Source organism: Dromiciops gliroides, chromosome 3, assembly GCF_019393635.1.
Source record: "Dromiciops gliroides isolate mDroGli1 chromosome 3, mDroGli1.pri, whole genome shotgun sequence".
In the NCBI taxonomy this organism is placed as follows: domain Eukaryota; kingdom Metazoa; phylum Chordata; class Mammalia; order Microbiotheria; family Microbiotheriidae; genus Dromiciops; species Dromiciops gliroides.
In genome coordinates, this window is record NC_057863.1 from 300,291,560 (window position 1) to 300,315,086 (window position 23,527).

At 40.1% G+C, this 23,527-nt stretch overlaps 1 protein-coding gene across 1 annotated transcript in view; it reads right to left on the reverse strand.

Annotated features, from left to right (window-relative positions):
* The window catches only part of SMS (spermine synthase), a 70,644-nt gene extending 47,999 nt beyond the window's left edge, over window positions 1-22,645 (reverse strand). The window contains exon 1 of the mRNA XM_043996119.1: window positions 22,357-22,645. Coding sequence (XP_043852054.1) covers window positions 22,357-22,405 — 49 coding nt within the window. The 5' untranslated portion in view covers window positions 22,406-22,645. The remainder of the gene's footprint in view (window positions 1-22,356) is intronic.
* Window positions 22,646-23,527: the final 882 nt, after the last annotated feature.

Here is a 23,527-nt window from a genome sequence, read left to right on the forward strand (position 1 = left end):
ATCCACTGCACCACCCAGCTGCCTACTACAATTACTGCTACAATGACAGTGAAAATGACAACAAAAACCCTGATTATAATGACCAAGTCAGGCTCTAACACATAGATGAGAATGTGCATACTCGGGTCTTCTTTTCAGGGGTAGGGTACTATAGATGTGCAACAATGCATACACTATCTTACTTGATTGCCAAACAATTGCCACCCATGGGGTAGCAACCCAGCCCAGCTGAAACAGCAATACCCCCTGAAGTGGAGATAGGTATATGCCCACTTTCCCTTAGGTCCCAGTGGAGCCCCTAAGACTTTCCACTGGATGTGTTTAATCGCATACATACATGCATGTGGGGCAGCTAAGTGGCACAGTGGATAAAGCACCGTCCCTGGATTCAGGAGGACCTGAGTTCAAATCTGGCCTCGGACACTTGACACATACTAGCTGTGTGACCCTGGGCAAGTCACTTAACCCCCATTGCCCCGCAAAAAAAAAAAAAACTACATGCATGTGCTTTACATAAGTAGAATCAAAAAGGAAACCAATTACATTGAAATGCAGTTATCAAAATATTAAAAACAAATTCATGAACCCCAAGGTTGAGAACTCCAGTGCGTAGATGTATTCTCTAAGGTAAAGTACAGGGGGAAAAAGAGAGCCTTGGAGGAAGTCCACACAGTTCACTGGGTGCTAGAAGAGCCAGCTCAGGAAATGAACAAAGCATGGTGTAGGATGTAGGAAGAAAACCCTAAGAATACTGTATCCTAAAGCGGAGGAGGAGGGGTGCGGTTTAGAGGGCATGCAGAATGCCCTAGGGCAGCCAAGCAGAAAAGAACCACTGAAACTTGCATGGGAGTGACCAGAAAACAGCTGAGTTTTCTAGCTATTGTACACAAATGTGTAATTAGCATTTTTTAAAAAGAAAAATGCTTATATATATTATATTTATATTATATAATTGTTGTCGTTGTTGTTGCACTCTATTGGAAGTCAAACCATTTTTCAAAGGTCAACAACTAAATTTGTCAAAGAAATAAAAAGTCAGTTCTGGAGAGGCTGATCCACCCAACCTAGACAACTCTTAGTCTGCTAAGGAAGTGACAAAATTGACCAAATCTTTAGACCCAAAAAGCCTGGGTAGAATGTCTTATGCCTCTTCCCCACCCTCTTTTTTTGTGTGTGTGAGAGAGAGAGGGAGGCATCTGAGGGTCCTTCCAAATGAGAATGAAAGAACTAGTTAGGATGTAATCTCCTTGTAAGGAGGGATTGTTTCATTTATTGTACTTGTACAACATGGCAAACAGGAGTTGATTAATAAATGCTGGTTCTTTAAAGGAGAGGACTGTGTCTTACTTTTTTTTTTTAATTTTCCCAGTGGCTAAACCAAAGTAGATGTAGGTACTTTTTCTTTTTCTTTCTTTGTTTTTTTGAGGCAATCAGGGTTAAATAAGTTGCCCAGGGTCACACCAGTAAATGCCTGAGGCCGAATTTGAACTCAGATCCTCCTGACTCCAGGGCTGCTGCGCCACCTATCTGCCCTACACAGTTACTCAATATAGGGATTCTGAGGAATTCCAAGGAAGAAGCCAGAGCAAGTGTTAGATTGCTCTTTCTTATATAGCAAGTAGTAGCAGGGATGTCCCAACTGTTAAAAGGACCAGCTCTGCACAAGCCTAAAACATACTCCCCTCTTAAACTCCACTTCCTAGAATCCTAACCTCCTGGAAAAGTACAGCTCCGGGTAGGCCACCTCCTACATGAGGCCTTCCCAGATACCCCTAGTTGTTAAGTGCCCTATCCTGCTGAAAGTTTCTATGTATGTTACATCTTCCCTCTTCAAGCACGGATTTCTTTCCCATATTTGTACCCCTACCTCAACTGGTAAATACCTTGATAAATGTCTGTGCTACTGAATGCATAGATTTAATTCTCTGAAGAAACAAGGAATGCCTTTTTTCCTGCGTTTTCCCCTTCAACTGTCCTCAGGCCTCAGAAGGTTTCATGCTTCCAGGTTGCCATTGCACTACAACTAACTACACAAATCACCACCAATACTCAAAACTAAAAGGGGAGGGGGAAAGAAGTAATAAAGATCATTTGAATCATTTAAACTGTCTTAAATCATTAACCCATATTTTAAAAACATACCTAGCATTCAAAAGGTATGGCAGGTAAGAAAGTTCCTAACCACTTTAAAAAAAAAAACACAACCCACCTGAAAGGGTTGTGCTAATTCCAAAGATCAAAGACTGTGCAGAATTATGACTACAATTGGCAAAGGATGAAAGAATTTCTACCAAGTATAAGGACATGATATAAACATCACAGTGGTGGAAAGATGCCCAATACTTCAATCGAAATTGAATAGTCCTCTCTTCCTGATCACTAGGTCTTCTTAAGACAAAGAACTATGAGGGGGTTTGGAAAAACTTTTAGCACATGGGTCCCTTGATCAGAAATATAAAAATGGTTAGAGGGGGCAGCTAGGTGGCATAGTGGATAAAGCACCGGCCTGTGTGACCCTGGGCAAGTTACTTAACCCTCATTGCCCTGCAAAAGAAAAAAAAAAGTTAGAGATTACCCACTATTAGGTAAATACAGCTGAGTTTTCATTGAGGCTCACCTTAATGGGCATTAAAAAAAAAAATCAAGTGTGGTGGGACTAGTATCCATGTGTATTCCAAGTCCCAAACAAACTAACTATAGTGTAGATTTCATCTCACAATAGCTGTATGAGGAAGTATGAGGAGGTGGAGGGTGGAGGAAGTGATAGAACAAAAAATGCAGGCTGGTGGTACCATTAACAGACAAAGATTTGGGAACTTTGATCAATGTAATGACAAACCATGATCCCAGAGGACTCATGATAAAACATGCTACCCACCTCTTGATGAACACAAGAGTGTAGATGGAGACATTTTTATTTTTAGACATGACTTGACAATATATAACAGGAGGGGGTTTTTTGTTGTTGTTTTTACCTCAATGGGGAGAGGGAAGCAGGAGGGAGGATTTATTAATGGAATAAAATGAAATGTTTTGGTTTGGTTTGGTTTTTAAAGAAAAGTGTTTATAGGGGAAGATAGAATTCTAGATAGATGGCTAAGAGCAAGGCTCTTAATTGATGAAGAAACCAATCTCCTAATGATGTTCAATGTAATTAAGTTGGAGACAAGTGGAAAGTGATAAAGTGCCCCCCCCCTCCCCATTTCATCCTCAGTCACTCCACTGAGGCAATGAATTTCTTGATATTTATTCTCAGGCTGACTAATATCCTGAAGGGAACAGGAACCTAAGATCATTCTTGTAGAAAATACCACAAATGAAATGCACTGAATGACATTTGGGTAGGGCAAGACAAGAAGTGCCTTTAAGGACTCATTTGGACAGATTCTATCATCCAAATTACAATCTTTACTCTACACTCCATTATAAGTAACAGAACAAAAGAATGCTGGCATTGGAATAGGTAAGTACAATAATTACAGAAGCCCTGCATTCAAATCCTGACACTGTTATTTTAGATATCTTTAAGACTTATCCAAGATCATTTTTTGAGTCTGAATCTCATTTTCCTATACTGAGAAAAGAAAGGGTAGTACTAGATTGGGGGTTCTAAAGCTGGAATTCATAAACAGATTTCAGGAAGTCTGTGAACTTGCTAAGGAAAAAAAACAACAAAAAAACCCTTTAGTTTCACCAACCTAAGTGAAATTTAGAATTTCCTTCAATTATACATTTTAGGAAAACATTCTGAAACGGCTTCGCCTTACTACCAAAGGGGTCTAGGATACAAAAAAAACGATAAAATTCATTAGATTAGATGACCTCCAAGGTCCCTTCTATAGTTTTAAATCTTTGGTCTTATGTGACCACAAAGAATATCTAAAGTCCATAATAATAATAATAATAATAATAATAATAATAATAATAATAATAATAACCACAATAACAGCTGGCATTTACACAGATTTAAGATTTGCTAAGCACTTTGCTAAGCACTTTGCTAAGCACAAATAATGTCTCATGGACAGGAAGTACTATTATTATCCCAATTTTACAGATGAGGAAACTGAGACAGTAGGAGTTCAGTGACTTGCTCAGAGTCCCACAGCTAAGAAGTATTTGAGGCAGGATTCAAAATTCAGGTCCTCCTCTTACCTGAACAGATGCTGAGTGAAATGAGCAGAACCAGGAGAACATTATATACAGTATCAACAACATTGTGTGATGATTAGACTTGGCTCTTCTCACTGGTGAAGGGCTCATGATGGAAAATGCTCTCCACATGCAGAAAAAAAGAACTGTGGAATCTGGATGCAGGTTGAACCGTATTGTTTCTACTTCTTTTGTTGTTTTTTGTGGTTTTTCCCTTTTGTTCTGATTCTTCTTTCACAACATGACTAATGCAGAAATATGTTTAATGTGATTGTACATATATAACCTCTATCAGATTGCTTTCTGTCTTGGGGAGGGGGGAGGGAAGGCAGGGGAGAAAAATTTGAAACTAGAAATCTCATAAAAACAAATATTTTTAAAAAAAAAGGAAAAACACAAATTCAGGTCCTCCTGACTCCAGGTGCAGCACTCACCAACAATACCACTTGCTGACCATACAGAACATAGACAGGAATCTCTTTCCTGGTTCTAATAATGAAGAACTCACTACTTCTTAGGGCCGTAGCATTTACATTTTTGAAGATCACTGTCTCATATTTCTATATACTGAGCTGAAACCAGCCTCTTTGCCAGGCACATTGTTAAGCACTACAGATATATGTTAGCTATCATTATCATTATTATCTCCTAAGGAAGTTCTGCATTTGGTTCCATCCCCTGGGCCAAAGCAGAAGGAGTAAAATCCTTCTACACAGCAGCTGGGTGACTCAGTGGGTAGTACACAGGGCCTGGAGTCAGAAAGACCCGAGGTTCACATCCTGCCTATGTTGCCCATGTTGAGGAGGCAAGTCCCTTAATCTGTTTGCCTCAGTTTTCTCAACTGTAAATCAGAGATAATAACAGCACTTACTTTTCAGGCCTGCTGTGAGGAGACAATTAGATAATATTTTTAAAGCACAGAGCCTGGACCACAGCAAGAGCTATATAAATGGTTATTCACCTTCTCTTCTGTTCTACATAAGGGCCCTCCAAATACTTGAAGGCAAAACAAACCTAACTTCAGTAATGTTTGAAAGGGCAGCGTGGGTTGGTGAGCTGTCTTGGTCATGCTGGGTTAGAGGCCATCAAGACATCCTATAAAAATGTCCACTAGGCAGTGCTAGATGAGGACTGGAGATCAGGAGGAAGGCTAGAGGTGGATACCTAGCTAGCTGAGATCAAAGAAGTTAATACTACAGAAGGCCCAGGAGAGAGCCTTAAAGAATATTTACAGTTAAGTGGGCATCATCAAGTAAATGGAGAGCCAGCAAAGAATACCACGAAATAACTATCAGGTAGGTAGAGGAGAATCAACAGTATCACAAAAGCCCAGAAAAAGAAGAAAGCATCCAGGAGGAAATATTCAACAGCACCAAATGCTGCCAAGTACCAAAGGAAGAAAACTGAGAACATCTGACAGCAATTAGGAGGTCCTAGAGAAACCAATTTCATTATAGTTTTCAGGTCATAAGTCAGATAGCAGGAAAATGGGGGGGGGGGGGCGGGGAGAAGAAGCAACATGATCCCCAAGTGTAGATACCCTTTTATACTGGAGAACAACACCTTATGGGAATGGTAGAATGTACTATGAGGTTTGTTTTGTTTTGATGATAGGGGGAAAGGGAGCAGGCTGGATATATTTGTAGGCAGCAGAGAAAGAATCAGTGGCTAGGGAGATAACCTAAAACATCTAGAGATAACCGAGAACATCTAGAGATAAAAAGAAGAATCAAAGATACAAGTAAGGGGGTTGGATTTGGCAAGGAGAAGCATGACCTTTACTGGAGTGGGGGAGAGAGAGAGAGAGAGAGAGAGAGAGAGAGAGAGAGAGAGAAAGAGAGTGTCTGTGTGTGTGTGTGTGTGTGTGTGTGTGTGTGTGTGTGTGTGTGTGGGTAAAAGGAGGTGGTACTACAAGAGGATGGAGGTGGTTTGGAATTTCACTGCCGTGCTGAGTATCCATTAGGGCAGAGAAGCTTGGCCAATCCAGAGTAGACAGCATATAAAGGAAGCAATCTTAGCTTCATGACTTTCTTAAGCTCCATCCAACTGCATGTTAAGTAGGAGTAGGAATAGGAAAACAGCATGGCATAGCAAAAATTGCTCATACCTCATACACTTAGAAGCAATGTGTCCTGGGCCAGTCAAGTCAGCCAACATTTATAAAGTGTTTACTATGTGCCACACTCTCCTGTACAATTCTTATTTCATTTGATCCTCAAAACAAACCTGGGAGGTAGGTGCTGTAATTATTCCCATTTTACAGATGAAGAAAACTGAAGCTGACAAAGATTAAGTGATTTGTCCAAGGTCACACAAGCCAGTAAGTATCTGAGACAAGGATGTGAATTCAAGTCTTCCTCACCTCTCCAAGTCCATCTCCTGTTCTTAACCAGATTTGTCTGATAGGACTTCTTCATGACTGTGGTTCAATGGTAGTCAAAATACGAATAGTAATTAAGGGCTTGGGTCACTGTTAGTTTTTCCCTATCTACCTAAGCTAAAGGAAAGAAAATAACTGACTTCCCAAGCAATGAGCAAAGGGATATTGTTCTTTAAAAAGTCCAACAACTAGGTGGCACAGTGGAGCAGCTAAGTGGCACAGTGGATAAAGTACCAGCCCTGGAGCCAACCCCAATTGCCCTTTATTCTTTTTTTTTTGGGGGGGGGCCTATGGGGGTTAAGTGACTTGCCCAGGGTCACACAGCTAGTAAGTGTCAAGTGTCTGAGGTTGGATGGATTTGAACTCAGGTACTCCTGAATCCAGGGCCAGTGCTTTATCCACTGCGCCACCTAGCTGCCCCCCCAATTCTCCTTTAAAAAAAAATATATATATATATATATATTTATATATATGTGCTGGTGGAACCCAGTGACACTATTGAGAATGTAAAGGCCAAAATCCAGTACAAGAAGGGCATCCTACCTGACCAGCAGAGGCTCATCTTTGCAGGCAAGCAGCTGGAAGATGGCTGCACCCTGTCTGACTACAACATCCAAAAAGAGTCCACCCTTCACCTGGTCCTGCATCTTAGGGGTGGCTGTTAACTGTTGACTATTATGAAAGCATACATTGCCAATGAGAGCATTGTTTTGCACTTACTAACTCGTTAACATCTTGATATTATTAAATTGAGATTACCAGGTTCAGTAACAGCTGAGTCAAATGCTAGATTTTTGTTACACATTGAAAAAAAGAAAAGTCCAAGAAAAGCCAAACTACAAAGAAAGAATGAAAAAGTAAAAAGAAAAAAAAAAGAAAGAATAATTAAAATGAGGGGGGGAAACGTGAATGAAAAATATAGCTAAAACGGAAATTTTCCTTTAAATAAAAAATTTGTAGTTATAGATCTTTATTTACTTAAAAAAACTGTACCAGACAAGTGACTTATTTGAATAAGAACTGAAACCAGCAAGGAGACAATTAAGTTGACTGAAGAACAATTGAGAATAAAGCATTATTATGCAAGAGCTATGGATGTGGTACAAATAAGTGCTGCTTTTGAAATTCAGGGATTAAGAGTATTTCATAAACTGTGAAAGTACACTTTATTAAATTTCAATTCTAAGAATCTTAAGTCAAAGGATATAAACAATTCATTAAAAAAGTTTCAAACTATTAGCAACCATATGGAAAGCCTCCCAGCCAGCAAATTGGTCAAAGTGACAAAAGATGGCAATAATCAACACTGGAGGTGTTGTATAAAGTCTGGTACCATAATGTATTGTTGGTAGAGCTCTAAACTGGGCCAAGCATTCTGGAAAGCAAAATGGATTATGCAAAGAAAATGATTAAAGTGTCCACATCTTAGACCCAGATCCCGTTACTAGGCATAGACGCCAGGAAAGTTGATATCAAAAAGACCCAAAGACACCAAAAAATTTATAATAGCACTTTTTATGGTAACAAAGGACTGGAAACAAAGTACATGCCCATTAATTGGATAATGGTTCAAATCAATTGTTTCACAAATTGTTTTCTCGAGGAAAGAAGAAAAGCAACTCTACATAATATTTGTAGCAACTCTTTATAATGGCAAAAAACTAGAAATTAAGGTTCAGTGGCAGGGGCTTCTGTTTGAGTTTGCCATCATTGATGAAGGCGAGGGTTTCAGAAAAATCTGAGAAAGACCTGTAAGAACTGATGAAGAAAGAAGTGAGCAAAGTACCAGAACAATATACATATTAAAATCATAAAAACAAACACTTTGAAAGGCAAGAAATTTGATCAACCACCACTCTAGAGCCCTGACACTCAAGGTACAGAATGGGACATTATTTTGGACTTGGCCAGTGAATAAATTTTTTTTTTGGGGGGGGGGGGGCAGGTGGTGAGGCCATTGGTGTTAAGTGACTTGTCCCGGGTCACACAGCTAGTGTTAAGTGTCTGAGGCCAAATTTGAACCCAGGTCCTCCTGACTCCAGGGCCTGTGTTCTATCCACTGTGCCACCTAGCTGCTGCCCCCCCCCCCAATAAATTCTACTTTAGTATCCCTATTTCTTACAATGGTAACTCACAGGACTTGGATTTGCAAATTTAAGTACTATGTAAATGTGTTATTTCCACCCAGACTGCTTCTAGTATTTTATATGCATGTTGTGTTCACTTGCTTCTGGTATTTTATATGCATGTTGTGTACACATACATATAAATCCAAGGACTTTGATGGTGAACACATGCATATAAAATACTAGAAGCAGTCTGGGTGGAAATAACACATTTACATAGTACTTAAAATTTTGCAAATTCAAGGCCTGACAGTCTTAAAGCTGGAGTCCATTTACTAGATGAGTGACCTTGAGTTAATTTTAAATGGTAATGGGTGGAGTCCAGTATCCCAATATTATCAGATGACTCAAGATAACTGCTGGCAAGGATCAAAGGAGATAATGGCTACAAAAGGGATTGTATACACTGTACAAATAAATACAAGCCACAATTGCTCCCCTCCCACACAATGACTTCAGTAGACAGATGAATGAATAATTTCCCCAGATGTCTTTTCATCCAGTGGGATTTCTGTCCTTGTTCTCCTCTTAAAGCTTCTATCCAACAACGGTCTGGCAGCCCTTTTCCAAGGAGACTTCACCTGTGGGCTCATGCAGCATATGAATGATCCACTAACTTTATCACATGTCCAGTATAAGACGTTTTAATGCCAATTCTCACATATGGTCCAGTCACTAGATATATGCTACTGCCAATTTTTCCCACCACGTGGTCTTTCAATTTATTTGTAATTAATTCAAACTGTGAACTCTCATAAAATCATTAGGAGATGGGACAGCTAGGTGGTGCAGTAGATAAAGCACTGGCCCTGGATTCAGGAGGACCCGAGTTCAAATCCAGCCTCAGACACTTGACACTAGCTGTGTGACCCTGGGCAAGTCACTTAACCCTCACTGCTCCGCCAAAAAAAAGTAATAATAATAATAATCATTAGGAGATCATTTGGTGATAGAGATCTACTTTTTGGCAGAGATAAAAGGCGTGGACAATTTCCCAAATGCAACCTAGCCCAGCAGTTTCTTCCATCTTCATTGGAATTGGAAATAACAACTCAAACATTACCTTGTAACATTTCTTTTGGGGTTAAAGTGTAATCACCCTAGATCAGAAAGAGATTCTAATAGGAGCTGATACCTTCCTTTTTATAATGTTTACAAAACTCTTGACATAAATCACTTTCTTCAATTTTCACAATAATCCAGTCAGGCAGATCCCTAATAGGTGTAAGGATCCCAGTTTTACGGAGCAGAAAACTCCTATAGTATCAGAGGCAATTATACCACACAGGTTCTCAAAATGTGATCGAAAGACCATTGAGGGTCCCTGAGACTCTTTCAGGGGGTCAGAGACATCAACACTATTTTTATAATACTACGATGTCATTTTCATATTAAAAAATTCTTCTCCAGAGGGCAGCTAGGTGATGCAGTAGATATAGCACTGGCCCTGGATTCAGGAGGACTTGAGTTCAAATCCGGCCTCAGACACTTAACAATTACTAGCTGTGTGACCCTAGGCAAGTCACTCAACCCTAACTGCCTCACCAAAAAAAAAGCATGTGTGTAAGGCCGGATCTTCATATACTTCAACCAGACCAAATGTAAAAGCAGATGAGAACAGCAGTCTATTAAGACAGGCATTAGAGATTTGTAAAAATATGTAAAATCAATGCCACTCTTTACTAAATTTTTGCTTTAGAAAAAAGTTTTCATGACAAAATGTTTGTTAACATGTAATCAGTTTACTTTTTTTAAATGAATAATTTCTATCAGTTTTTATTTCTAATTGATCTAATCTGATCTACCCCCTACATTATAGTAATTTATTAAGAAGCCCCAGAATTTAAATCAGGATCCTGACATATACTAGCCCTAGCTAAGTCTTCTAACTTTTAAGCACTCCCTGGGAAAGTAATACCATAATTTATAGAAGACTTGTTTATCTGCATGGGGTTCCAGGTTCAAAACAAACAAACAATCGAGGTTGGGATCAGCAGTTTTTATTTCTAATGTGATAAATATCAGTAGAGAAAACCCACCCTTTTTAAAAAAAAAAAGCTCTTGGGGCAGTTAGGTGGCACAGTGGATAAAGCACCAGCCCTGGATTCAGGAAGACCTGAGTTCAAATAGGACTTCAGACACTTGACAAATTACTAGCTGTGTGACCCTGGACAAGTCACTTAACCCTCAATGCCCCACCCAAAAAAAAAAAAAGAAGAAAAAAAGGCTCTTTGGGGGGGCCTCAATATTTTAAGAGCATAAAGGAGTCTGAGACCAAGAAGTTTGATAATTGCTGCATTATGACATTCTGCAGTTTAAAATCATAGACAGTATTCCTGATTCAAGTTTATGAACACAATAAAGCTACCTTAAAAGTCATACCTTTAGCAAGCTTTGAGTTCATATGCATATAAAAGTTGCTCTCTGCCCTATCATAGGGAAAATATCAGCAACACAAATTTGGTGAGAACTTCAGAATGTCTTTTAAGACTCAGCCTAAACTAATATGGCTCTTTAAATAGGTGTTTCAATCTTCAAATAACATAACTCATTAATTTTGCCTGTTCATTTGCCAGCATAATTTCCTTTTATCTTGAATGGGACTAAAAATAGCACTGTATGATCTACCTTAATTTACAATACCTCATTATAATCAAGTATCTTTGTATACTGGCAAGATTCCATGTTTCTACCAAGGCACTCAGCCCAGCAAGTTTATTGAAATTACTGTTGAGTATTTACATGCTATTCCCTATGTTGTTAAAAAATACTTTGGTTATTCCCTACAATGTGTGGGGTATTTTAATAACATGATTCCCAATATGCAAATGTGGTCTCTACTACACACATGTGAAATAATCTAATCTATCTCTAAATCATAGTAATTTATTAAAGAAACTCTAAACTTTAAATCAGACTCCTGACATATGCTAATTGTGGAACCCTAGTTAAGTCTTCTAACCAATCAGTGGTCACTGGGGAAATAATATTGTAATTTACTGAAGACTTGTTTATATGCATGGAGTTTCAGGTTCAAAACAAAGAAAATAAATAGAAGTTGGGTTCAGCAGGAGCATAAAATATAGATCTTTCTAAATAACATATCTTTAAATAAAATCATAGCTGGAAGGGACCACAGGTCATCTAATCCATTTACATACAAGGAAACTGAGGCCCAGAAAAGAAAAATGATTTACCCAAGGTCACAAAGGGGTCAGAGTTGGGTTCTAACCCAGGTTCCCAAACTGGTCAAAAGTAGGTAATTGTCCATACAAATACTATTAAATTCTAGGTTTTCTTCAAGGCATACGCAGTTTTAAAAAAACCAAGGGGCTGTGGGTGGGTCAGTGGATAGAGTACTGGCTTGCAGTCGTTAGTAAAATCAGAGTTCAAATCCAGGCTCAGATTAGGTATTAGCTGTATGACCCTGGGCAAGTCACTTAACCCTGTTTCTCTCAATTTCCTTATCTAGAAAAGGAGCTGGAAAAAAAAATGACAAAAAATCCCAAATGGGGCCACCAAGAATCAAACACAACTGAAAAATAAATGTCTAACCAAAATAAGGTAGCTAAAGATGATACTGGGTATTTGTCTTTACTGGGAGGCCTAAGACTATTTTCAGTAATCCAAGTATCATTTATTAATGTTCATGATTGCAAATTCAACTTAAAAGGTTTATTCACCTCTTCAGTAATTCAGTATTCAGAAAGTAAATGGAGAGTAACAGCCATCGGGTGACAAATTCCTTGGTCACCTGTTCTAATCAGTCATAATTGTGATTAAACAGAAGAATTGTGAACTTCAACATATTTTTCATTTATAAGATGGTAATTTTGGCTTTTAAAGAATTATCTAGCTGTGCTTTGATATCTTGCCAGTTAATCCCTTCATGATTCTAAATTTACCTCTGGTGTTATCCCCCAGATAACTGTCTGATTCAATCTAAAACTGTTTCTGGGGCCAATGATATAGGACTTACTCCATGCCAGGCAGTGCTTGAGTGCTTTATGATAATCATCAACCCTGAGGTGCTATTATGTGCATTTTACATATGAGGAACTGTAAAGAGAGACTTGCCCAAGGTCACACAGCTAGTGCCTGAAGTCAAATTTGAATTCAGCTCTTCCAGACTCCAGGCCCCCAGAGTGTTCTATCCACTCACCCAGGTGAGAAAGGGTATATTTGGCTACAGAATTTCAGAATCACTGGGCATCAGAGATTCAGAGTATCACAACTGACTTGACCGATTTCCTTATTATCCACAGGTAATCTTTTCACTTCCTAGAGTAAGCTAATCAAATGGTCCTTAATTGGCCTAGTTTGCTTGCTCACACTGGTAGTTTCCTACTTCCTCATATCCCTTGCATCCTCTTCTCTGAGACAAAGAAAATAATTAAGGCTCAGGTAACACCTCTTTAGGACATAAAACCCGATTAAAGAATTCTCCAAAATAGGGTCTCAAAGCAGAAAACCCTGAGCCCCCCCCCCCAAAAAAATTGTAGCCTCACAGCTTCTCAGTCTATTTCATGAAATTCAAATACTAAGAAAGAAAAAGAAAAGAAAGAGAGTCATTGGAGCATTTTTTTTTAAATGCACATAAAAGAATGGAATCACAAACAGGGCAGCTTTGAAAACATGTTGAATTTATTACATACTTTAAAAAACTCCACATGACAAATTTGAAGTTTCACATGTACTATATGATCTCTTCTGTTCTACTCTATGAATAATGAAATGCTCATTTTATTGGGTCTTTAAATTCAAAATAAAATGTACAAATTTGAGCTTAGAAAAAAATGGGGGCGGCTAGGTGGCGCAGTGGATAAAGCACCAGTCCTGGATTCAGGAGTACCTGAGTTCAAATCCAGCCTTAACCACTTGACACTTACTAGCTGTGTGACCCTGGGCAAGTCATTTAACCAACACTGCCCCGAAAAAAATTAAAAAGAAAAAAAATGGTATGGGTGGAAGCAGTCTGCAATAGACTCAGAGCATCTAAGTTCAAATCACACTTATCACTTATTACCTATGTGTATACTCTGGACAGCTCATCTAGCCTCTGTACCTCAGTTTCCTTATTTGCAAAGTAAGTTTGATTTGATGTTCTCTAAAGTATAACAGTAAACTCTGAGGTTTTGGGTAATACAGCTGCATTGGGGGTTGTCTATTTTTGGTTTTTTGCTACAAAGGACTGAGTAAAGAAATGGAGTTTTTTCCAAAAAAAAAGGGCAATAAAAATTTTAAATAAATTCAAATACAAATAACTCAAGTTGAGATTGCCCCTAAAAATCCACAACCAAAAAAGTTACTACCTTCTTTTTTTAACACCTTTATTTCCCAAAACAACTCTTCCTTAACTGCAAACCTTCAACCTTTTACAAACTGCCTTATTATAAAAAACACTTTCAGAGCAACAGTTCTGTACTTAAGTGTTAGTTTTGAAACTAAGATGTCTAAGTAATTAGAAATTCAATACACCTCGTTCACAAAAAGTCTTTTTTAACTCTTAGCCTGAGAGATTTTAGAAAATTAAGTAAAACTTGGGACTTATCTTTATGTTAAACAATTATACTTGTTAGAAAAATAAGATCACAAAATGAATTTTTCACATGGGGTAAAGTAGAAGGTGTTTATTTTAAGTCCAATTAAGCTCTTGCTGTATACTTAATAAAGTAATGCCAAACTTGGCAGATGTCTGTAAGGAGACAAATCATGCACTGCCTTTAAATATTTGCCTCCCCAAATATCCAATCCATAAATCATTTAAAAACATGTACACAAGCCATTTTACTTTAATGTAAAGGAAATTAGAGATATGCATGGTAAGAAAAATGTTCTCACTGTGATTTACCGGACTACCAAGGGATAGCACAATGATCTGGTACAGATGAACTGCTTGAAAAGTCTAATGCAGCATTTTTTAGCCTGAAGTCAATGAACTTGTTTTTTAAAAAATATTCTGATCACTGCCTTTCCTCTGTAATCCGGTATATTTTATACATATTTTATGCATGTTGGTTTCTTCAGCCTGCCAAAAGGGACCATGACACCAAAATGGTTAAGAACCCCTGAACTAACAATATCCTTAAGGCAACACCCCTGACTAATAACTTTTCTTTGCAAGGTATCTTCAAGATTTTGGAGGTAGAAGTAGAAAAATCAGAGGGCATTCCACCATGGTTGCATTCCAGTCCTCACCAGCAAGATAGAATCAAGGGACACTTGGCCTACCGAGGCTATAAGGAACTGTAACGATTGGAATGATGCCACCTGCTGGAGACTTACTGTAGAAGAGTTCCGCCCATGAAGCCAAGGTCTTTGAGGGCAAGACCAGGAGTCTTTTCTTTGGCATCAGGAAGTGACGTTGGGTAGTGGGAGGAAGAAGGAAGAGACTAGCGCTCTGTCTGGGGCTCTTTCCTCTGGACTCCGGTGGAGCGCAGAGATAGAAATGCGCTCTCCCTTTAATAGATAGGAATCTAGGCCTTTCCCTTTCTCTTTACCAAATTCTTATTCTCCTTAAAAAATGCTTAAAAGTCTAACTCTTGCTAAAGCTTATAATTTATTGGAGACCACTCATTAAATATTTTAGACAGTTTAAGCTGGAATTTTAGCCCTTAACAGGTCTTTTAGATATTTTAAAACTAACACTTTCTCCTGCACTTCACGGATGAGGAAAATTGCCCAACCTCTTACAACTAGTTGAAAACTAGGTCTCTTAATTCCCACTCCAATGCTTTGTGCTTTGTGCAGTATGCCATGTTGTTTGGCGTCCTGGACTTGGTTCACTTTACCCCATGCTCCCAAATAGGCATAGTTAAGACAAACTAGTTCATGGCTATCCATTGAGTTGTCCAAAATTAGGGGTTCATTTTTCACCACATCCCTCAGATAAAAGGAAGTTTTGACAACAAAGTAGAATGGAAAGAGTCAAGGGCTCAGACAATCTAGTTAGCCATGTCACTTTTGATTAAGTCACAATCTCCCTTTATTCCTATTCTACAGACAATAAGTGCTCACATTTAAGATTTTTTTCAAAATTCCCTCAAAAGTTGAAGACCTGGGTCAAATTCTGTGGTCACTGCTATTTGATCCCTATAGATAAAGTATTTGCCAATGAGGCAATTTAGCCATGGTCATATAGCTAGTAAAAGTAGGGAACCAAAGTCTTCAGATCTACAGTCCAAGTACTATTTCTAGTCGATCACTACTCCTCAGGCCCCACCAGAATGCTGAGAAGATCTAATGTAATGTAATGGCCAGTCAACAGAGAATCTTATGGCTTGGAGATTCTACGCCCTGGGTCATTTAACATGTTTTACAGCATATAAAAGATGGCCTGCTTAGGAGTTAGGAAGACATGTAATTCAAGTGCAGCAAGGGTAACTCTAACCCAGTTATAAGATATGCCGATTCCTGACTTTCTTTGATTTAAGGAACCCTTTTGTTGCTGTTCAGTCACGTTCATTCCTTTGTGACCCCATTTGGGATTTTCTTGGAAAAGATACTTAAGTGGTTTGCCATTTCCTTCTCCAGCTCATTTTATACATGAAGAAGCTATGGCATAAAGGGTTAAGTGAGCTGCCATGGGTCACACAGCTAGTAAATTCTAAGGCCAGATTAGAACTCTAAGAGGATGAGTTTTCTTGCTTTCTGCAAGGAACCCATAGGAATGAAAAAAATAAAGACCAAATTTGATTCCATCAGTTCTCTTTATTTTAAGGAGATTAGGGCTAAAGAAAGACACATGAAGAGAGGAAGGAAGAAAGACTATTCCTGAATTTCCAAAGAGTAATTTAACAGAAATATGTAGTAGGGGCGGCTAGGTGGCACAGTGGATAAAGCACGGGCCCTGGATTCAGGAGTACCTGAGTTCAAATCCGGCCTCAAACACTTGACACTTACTAGCTGTGTGACCCTGGGCAAGTCACTTAACCCCCATTGCCCTGCAAAAACAAACAAACAAACAAACAAACAAAAGAAATATGTAGTAGCTTTGTGATTAACTAGCAGTAAGACCTTGGAAAAATCACAACCTCTCTTTGTTTCCTCCTCTCTTAAGTAAAAGCCTTGGGATTAGATAGCCAAGTCATAGTTAGTCTTCTATAAACCTATGGGTATTAGGAGAGCCAATAAGCTCCATGCAGAGGCATTTAAAACCTCAGATTTAACTGTCCCAAAAAAAATCATTTTAGGTTACCTTCTGTCTTTATAAAATGAATGTTATTCCAATTACAAAGAAAGAAACAATTCAACAACTTTAATAATCAGGGAACCAAAACAATTTAATAACTGTCATATTTAACAACTCATCAAGTTGAAATCACCCAGTCCTGATTTTATAAATTGAGGAAAATAAGAACCACAATTTAAGTAACTTGACCAAGGTCACCCAGTTCATTGCAAAGTAAAGAACCTAAGTCTCTTTATTCCAAGTCTGTCCTGTCTCCTTTCATCTTGCGTATGTTCCAAATTAGACCATCTTGTGGTTTACTTTTTAAGATGTTGTGGGGGGGGGGGGGGGTTATGAATTTGTGGCATCTACTAACCCAACTTAAAGATTCTAGAAAACCTAACAAGCATTTATTAAATGCCTACTGTGTGCCAGGTACTCTAAGTGCTGGGGGTACACAAAGAAAAGCAAAAAACCAATCGTTCCAGGAGCTCACAGCCTGACTGGGAAGACAAAATGCAAAAAAATACAGTTTATGGGCAGCTAGATGGAGCAGTGGTTAAAGTGCTGGCCCTGGATTCAGGAGTACCTGAGTTGAAATCCAGCCTCAGACACTTAACACTTACTAGCTGTGTGACCCTGGGCAAGTCACTTAACCCCCATTGGCCTGCAAAAACAAAAAAAAAATCGTTTATGGCCAAACAAGACATGTGTAGGATAAACTGGAGATAATGAATAGAGAGAAGGTATTAACATTAAGACAACTTAAAAGTTATAATCCCAGGGAAGCCAAAAGATTCCAAGGCATCATCAGCAGCATTGAGAGAAAACACAGGTTGTCTTTTAAGGACATCTTTCCAACCCTTATTAGTGATCCTAACTGACATTATTCAAAACAGTAAAAAATGTATTATGTGCACAGAACTGGGAAGGATACCAAAATGAAAAATAACGGCCTAGGATTTTGCAGACTAATTGGGGAAAAGAGGAACACAGGAAAAACCAGGATATATAAAAAGGTAAATATGGAGATAGCAGAAAATGACTAGAGCCAAAACTGAGAGCTACACTAAGTTCTAAGAAAAGACAGGCCTTGGCTCAGCTTCATGGTGAGGTCTGGATGAAGCAATGGACCTGGAGTCAGAAAGATGAAGTTCAAATACAACCCTACTAACTGTGTGAACCTGGCTGGGCAAAAATCACTTAACCAGTCTGCCTCAATTTCCTCATCTGTAAAATGTAGATAGATGATAGCACTTCCCAGGATTGTTTAAAGATTAAATGAGATCATTTGTTTTACTGCTCTGCTAATCTTAAATTGCTATATAAATAAATGCTATTTGTATTACCTCCCATCTAACCTGCTAAAAACTGCTTTCAGCCAATGATAAGGGGTTACAAGGAAACAAATTATTTTCGTTTCCTGAAGAAATTAAAGTTTGTCATAACTATGTTGCAGTAAAGTTCCCATCCAAGAAAATGCATTAATAAATTCTAATGTTGGCAAAAAAAAAAAAAAGGGAAAGGTTAAGAAAGCTTAGCCCTAAAATGAGACCTAAAATCAACTAACCTATTTTTCTTTTGTAGGAAGCACCTAAATTGTGATTTTTTTCTGGTCCCACACCTAATCGGTCATGAAAGGACTAAATGGGGTTCTTGGTCATGCAGAGCTATACCACTTACAAATCCATTATGTCCACGTTACAGTCACTTAAGAGAGATGAGGCACCAAGTGATTTCACCTCTGAGCCTCAATTTCGCCACAGGGAACATGACCAACAAGAGTGGATTAGATTTAAGGTCTTCTAAGGCCAGCTCTAATATTCCCATTCTCAACTTGAAGATAGCTGGTTTCCAATGAGAAAAGCAATGATCAGATCCTCTTAAGACAAAGTGGTTCCGATTAAGTTAATCTTAAAATAAGTCAACAAGCATTTATTAAGCACCTACTGCATGCCAGGCACTGTGCTAATAATAAACAAGAAAGGCAAGACATTCCCTGGCTCTCCAGGAACTCAGTCTAATGGGGGAGACAGCATGCAAGCAAGTGTGAACAGAACAGGAAACATACAGGATAAATGGGAGGTAATCACAAGGGAAAGAAAGGCACTGTTGGCATCAAGACTTCTGTAAAATAAAACCGGAGCACAAACTCATCAGGCCTGAGAAGGTTCTGGAAAGTCTCAAGGGAAAGCCATCCTCGAACTTCACTGCCTATTTTCATTAAAGTCCTTAAACAGACAGCTGACGGGGCATTCTTTTTTCTGCTACACTCCAAGGAAAAAAACCTAGTTAAATACAAAGTTATTATATTTCAGGCAAGCACACCCTCCAGGAGGCTAAACTTTGCTTTGTTATAGGGGATTTACCCTATAAAGGCTTTTAATTCCACTCTAATACACACTGTGCCCTGAATCTGCCTTTTCACCTTTTACATTTTGTTCCTCTTGGCATGCCTTTAATGGTATTTGGATAATACTTCTAACATTGCCAAGCTGAGATCTGCTGATTCCTCACCTGGCTGTTCCAAGCCCAAATCCTATATTTTCTTTCCGTTTTTGGCAGTTGGACCATTATTAAATAACTCTCCCTTCACTTTGTTTCTTGTGGTTTTTGGATAGTTGTGGTAAATAAAAATATGTTCTTTCTTCTTAACAACCTAGACGCTAGGAGAAATCACATCTGGACCTTAGACGTTAATTTTGTTTATGTTCTTCCACCTGCTGTAGACATTATGGGGAAATCAAAACAGTTACAATTAAACTTAACATTTGAGTTGTGGTGGGGAATTTTGCTAATTTAAGACCAAAACAAATCATAAGAATGATCCAAGTCCTATAGTCCTATCTTGTGTCTGTTCTGTGTAGGGCCTAAAATTTTAAAAGCAATAAATATTAAATAGAGTAAATTTTAAAACAATGTATCCAACAATTTTTAAAAAAGGACAAATCAAAGTTCAATCATGTCACTGCCCTACTCAATCAAGTCCAGTGGCTTCCTACTGCCTCCAGGATCAAATAAATACAAAATGCTGTTTGGCATTCCAAGTCCTTCATAGCCTACCCCCTCTTCCTACTTTTCTAGTCTTAGATTTCACTCTACCACAGTAGGCTCCAACCAAGTCATTCCATCTATTATTACCTCTAGGCATAGTCAGTCCCAATCCAGGCCAGAAATGCTCTCCCCTCCACCCGTTAACAATTTCCTATTTACCCTGTATATAGCTTGCTTTGTTTGCATGTAGTCTCTGCCATTAGAATTTAGACTCCTTGAGGGCAGGGTCTTTTACCTCTTTTTGCATCCCCAGCCCTTAGCACTGTGTCTGGCATTCAGCTTAATAAATGTTTAAAATTGATTGACTGATTGACTGGTCGCTAGATGACACACTGGAAAAACTGCTGGGCCTAGAGTCAGGAATGCCAGAGTTCACCCCCAGCTTCACTTTCTAGCTGTGTCACCCTGGGAAAGTCATGAAACCCTACTGTTTCAGTTTCTAGTTTGTAAAAGGAGGATGATGAGAATAACACCTATCTCCCAGGGTTGTGAGGATGAAATGAGATGTTTGTAAAGCCTGCTTGAATATATAAGTTCTGGCTATTAAAACCAAGTTCTTTGAAAATCTTTGAAAATTAATAAAAAACTTCGGAGAGAAACACATGTACTTCATTGACCTGAATCTTAAAATGTGGAGATTTAATCATTCCTTCTCCAGGTCCAATCTCTAATCCTTTCAATCTCTTATTAATAATCTCTTCTATATCTGCATTCTCATTTCCCTCTAGCTTCAGACTAAATAAATCCCAATACTATTTATAGCTTTAATTACTTAAGACGACTTCCTGAATATCATGGATCTTGAGCTAGAATGGACCTCAAGAAGTTACCCTAGCCAACTTAGTCCAATGAACTTGACCATAGTTTAAGGGTTCCTTCAAACTTAAATTCTAAACTCTAAAAGGGGTGGGGGGAGGGGAAGGGGTGGGAAGGGAAGGAAGTGGGGCATTAAACTAAGGCTATAAAAACAGTGAAAAGACTGGTTATGACAAAGAACTTGGAATAAATAAACTGAGGGTAAAGTCCTTCTAGCTACCAACAACCTTGGAAACCCACATCTGCTGGCATTTGAAATGGAAGCAATAAGCAAGCTACATGCAAGGGGGTCAGATGGGTCCCTCTCATCCCATCTCTTCTACACGATTTGTAAGGGAAACTTCTATCCCCAATCACATAATTATAATAATAATTAACATTTTAATCTACCGCAGAAACTATACTAGCTCTTTGCTGAAAAGGATAACTTCCCAAAACATTTCATTAACTTTTTTTTAAGCCTGTGACGATAACTTGAATGGGGGGGAGGGGAGCCCTGTTCTTAATAACTTTTTTTTTTAAAGCTGTTTTTCCCTAAGTTCTGTTCATTCCCTACACCTCTTGGCAATAATTTTGTCAAAGATGCACTGGCTCTCATAACTGCATCTAGAATAATTTAAAAAAAAAAGGCTGAGGGGAGGGGCAGAAAGCAAAAGAAACCGAGAACCTGCCTCCTAGAAGGGAAACTTACCTTCCTCCAAGAGCGTAATAAGGTCATGCATGCGGCAAAGACAATGTTAACAACCATTATACATGCACCTTCCTGTACGGGGCAATTCTACACTTCCTCACTACCGTAGGCGTCTCCCCACACCTCTAGCCCTCTCACACAAACATAATCCCCTGTCCGGGGGTCTGCGGTAAAAGCACTCTCTGGGAGAGGAGAGTCGGGGTCTGGGTTGAGAAAGTAAAGGGGTGCGCCTCCAAAGGGAAGGTGCAAGACTGAGGGCACAGATGAAGGAAGGGAGATGCAGAAAGGGACGGGTATGAGCGAGCAGAAGGGCTTGGGGAATGGGATGATGCACACACACACACACGTCAACATATATAAAGGGAGTGAGGTGGAGGGAGAGGGGTGGCGGTAGGGAAAGAGCTGTCAGGTCGGCAGAGAGAAAAAGCAATCAATCAATGCAGGATGGGGCTAAGCGGGGAGGAGAAGCCCAGCTAGCAAGCAAGCATGGGAGGGAGGGCTGGCGCAGCGCGAGGGAGGCCCCGGCTCGGCTAAACGAGATCGAAAGAGCAAGCGCGGGGCTGAGAGGCAGTGGGGGAAGGCGGCGGCGGCAGCAGCAACGTGAGCGTGGCCTCCGCAGCGAGCACCGGGCCGCCGGCCTGGTCGGCTCCCTGGAGTTGGCCCTCCCTGGGGCTCCGACCAGCCCCCGCCTCCCCCTTGGGGGAAAAAAAAAGGCCAACCCCGAGGAGCACGGTATCCTAGTGGGGGGCAGGAAAAGGACGGCCAGACCTAAGGAGGAGGAAGAAGGCGGCTTTCCCCTCTCCCAAGCAATCCTGTATTGTTCAATCTTTGCAATGCCTACCACTGCAGACCTCTCCTCCCCACCCCACCCCCGTTGGAGAAGGGGGCGGGAGGCCGGGGTGGGGAGTGAAGATGGGAAGAGCCGGCGCGTTTAGCCCGAGCGCCCCGGGGGGGAACCGCGTGTTACCTTTCGCACTGAGCTGGAAGTCGAGGGTGTTGTGTCGCGCGGCTGCCATAATGAGGTAGAGCCCAGTGCCATGCCTGGTGGAGGCGGCCGCTGCTGCTGCTGCTGCTGCTGCTGCTGCTGCTGCTGCTCCGGCGTGTGCGACCGTGTGTGCGTGTGTATGTGAGTGTGTGTGTGCGCGCGTGTGTATGTGTGTGTTAGGCTGCACTGGCGAGTGCGCTTCACTATTTGAGGCCGGGGAGGGAGGGAGGGACGAGCCTGGAGAGAGAGAGAGAGGGCGCGCGAGCCAGCCCCGCAGCTGCAGAGCGCAGGGCTGCACGGTCACACTGGAGGGAGGAGGGGCGAGGCGCGACTGTGCGGCCGCTCAGAGGGAGGGGGAAAGGACTCCTCTGCAGGAAAAAAGAGAGAGAGTAGCTTCGCTTAACCCCAAAGTGGGAAGTGAAATGAGGGGAGGGGAGGAGGAGGCATGAGACCTGGGAGAAAAAGCTTCCATATCCAAGGCGTGCCTGGCGGAGGAGGACTAGTGGTTGCTGGGCGCGCCAGCATCTCTCTTAACTCCACATCTTGGGTGCAAAGCTGATGTTTGCAGCTCTGGGAAGCTGTGCAGCAGCTACTCTTACCTAATCGTTTCTTTCTCTTATAGGGTTATGTATAAAAAGTAAAACTGTTCCACTTCCCGGGAGTACAGAACTAGGCATAAAGGGGAAGAGAAGGAGAGGTGGCAGATGGTAGCCCTCTCTTTACTTGTCTCCCCAGTACTTACCCCAGCGCGGTCCTCTTTCCACTACCCTATCAAAAAAAGGGAAAAAAAAATACTCCTTGTTGCTATGCACCCATCGGTAACCCCGGTTTACGGCGTGAACTGCTGCCCTACCATTTTTTTTTTCTTGCAAGTCCAGAATAGTACTGTAAGGTGCGTGATAAACAAATCACTCCTATCATAACTGCACATCAAGCCCTTGGGATGGGACTCGCCCAATTTTTATGACTAAGAAGCAGAAAAATAATTAAGACCACACTTGGACGTCGAGAAGTAGTTTAAACAGGATGTCTCTTTGGGTGAAAAATAATTTGTAATAATGACTTTTTACTTAACATTTTTAAAGGAAGAGCTTCCTACTTCACTGAGGGTTGTTTAAAGGTCAAGTCATTTTTCAATTGCTTGAACACAAAA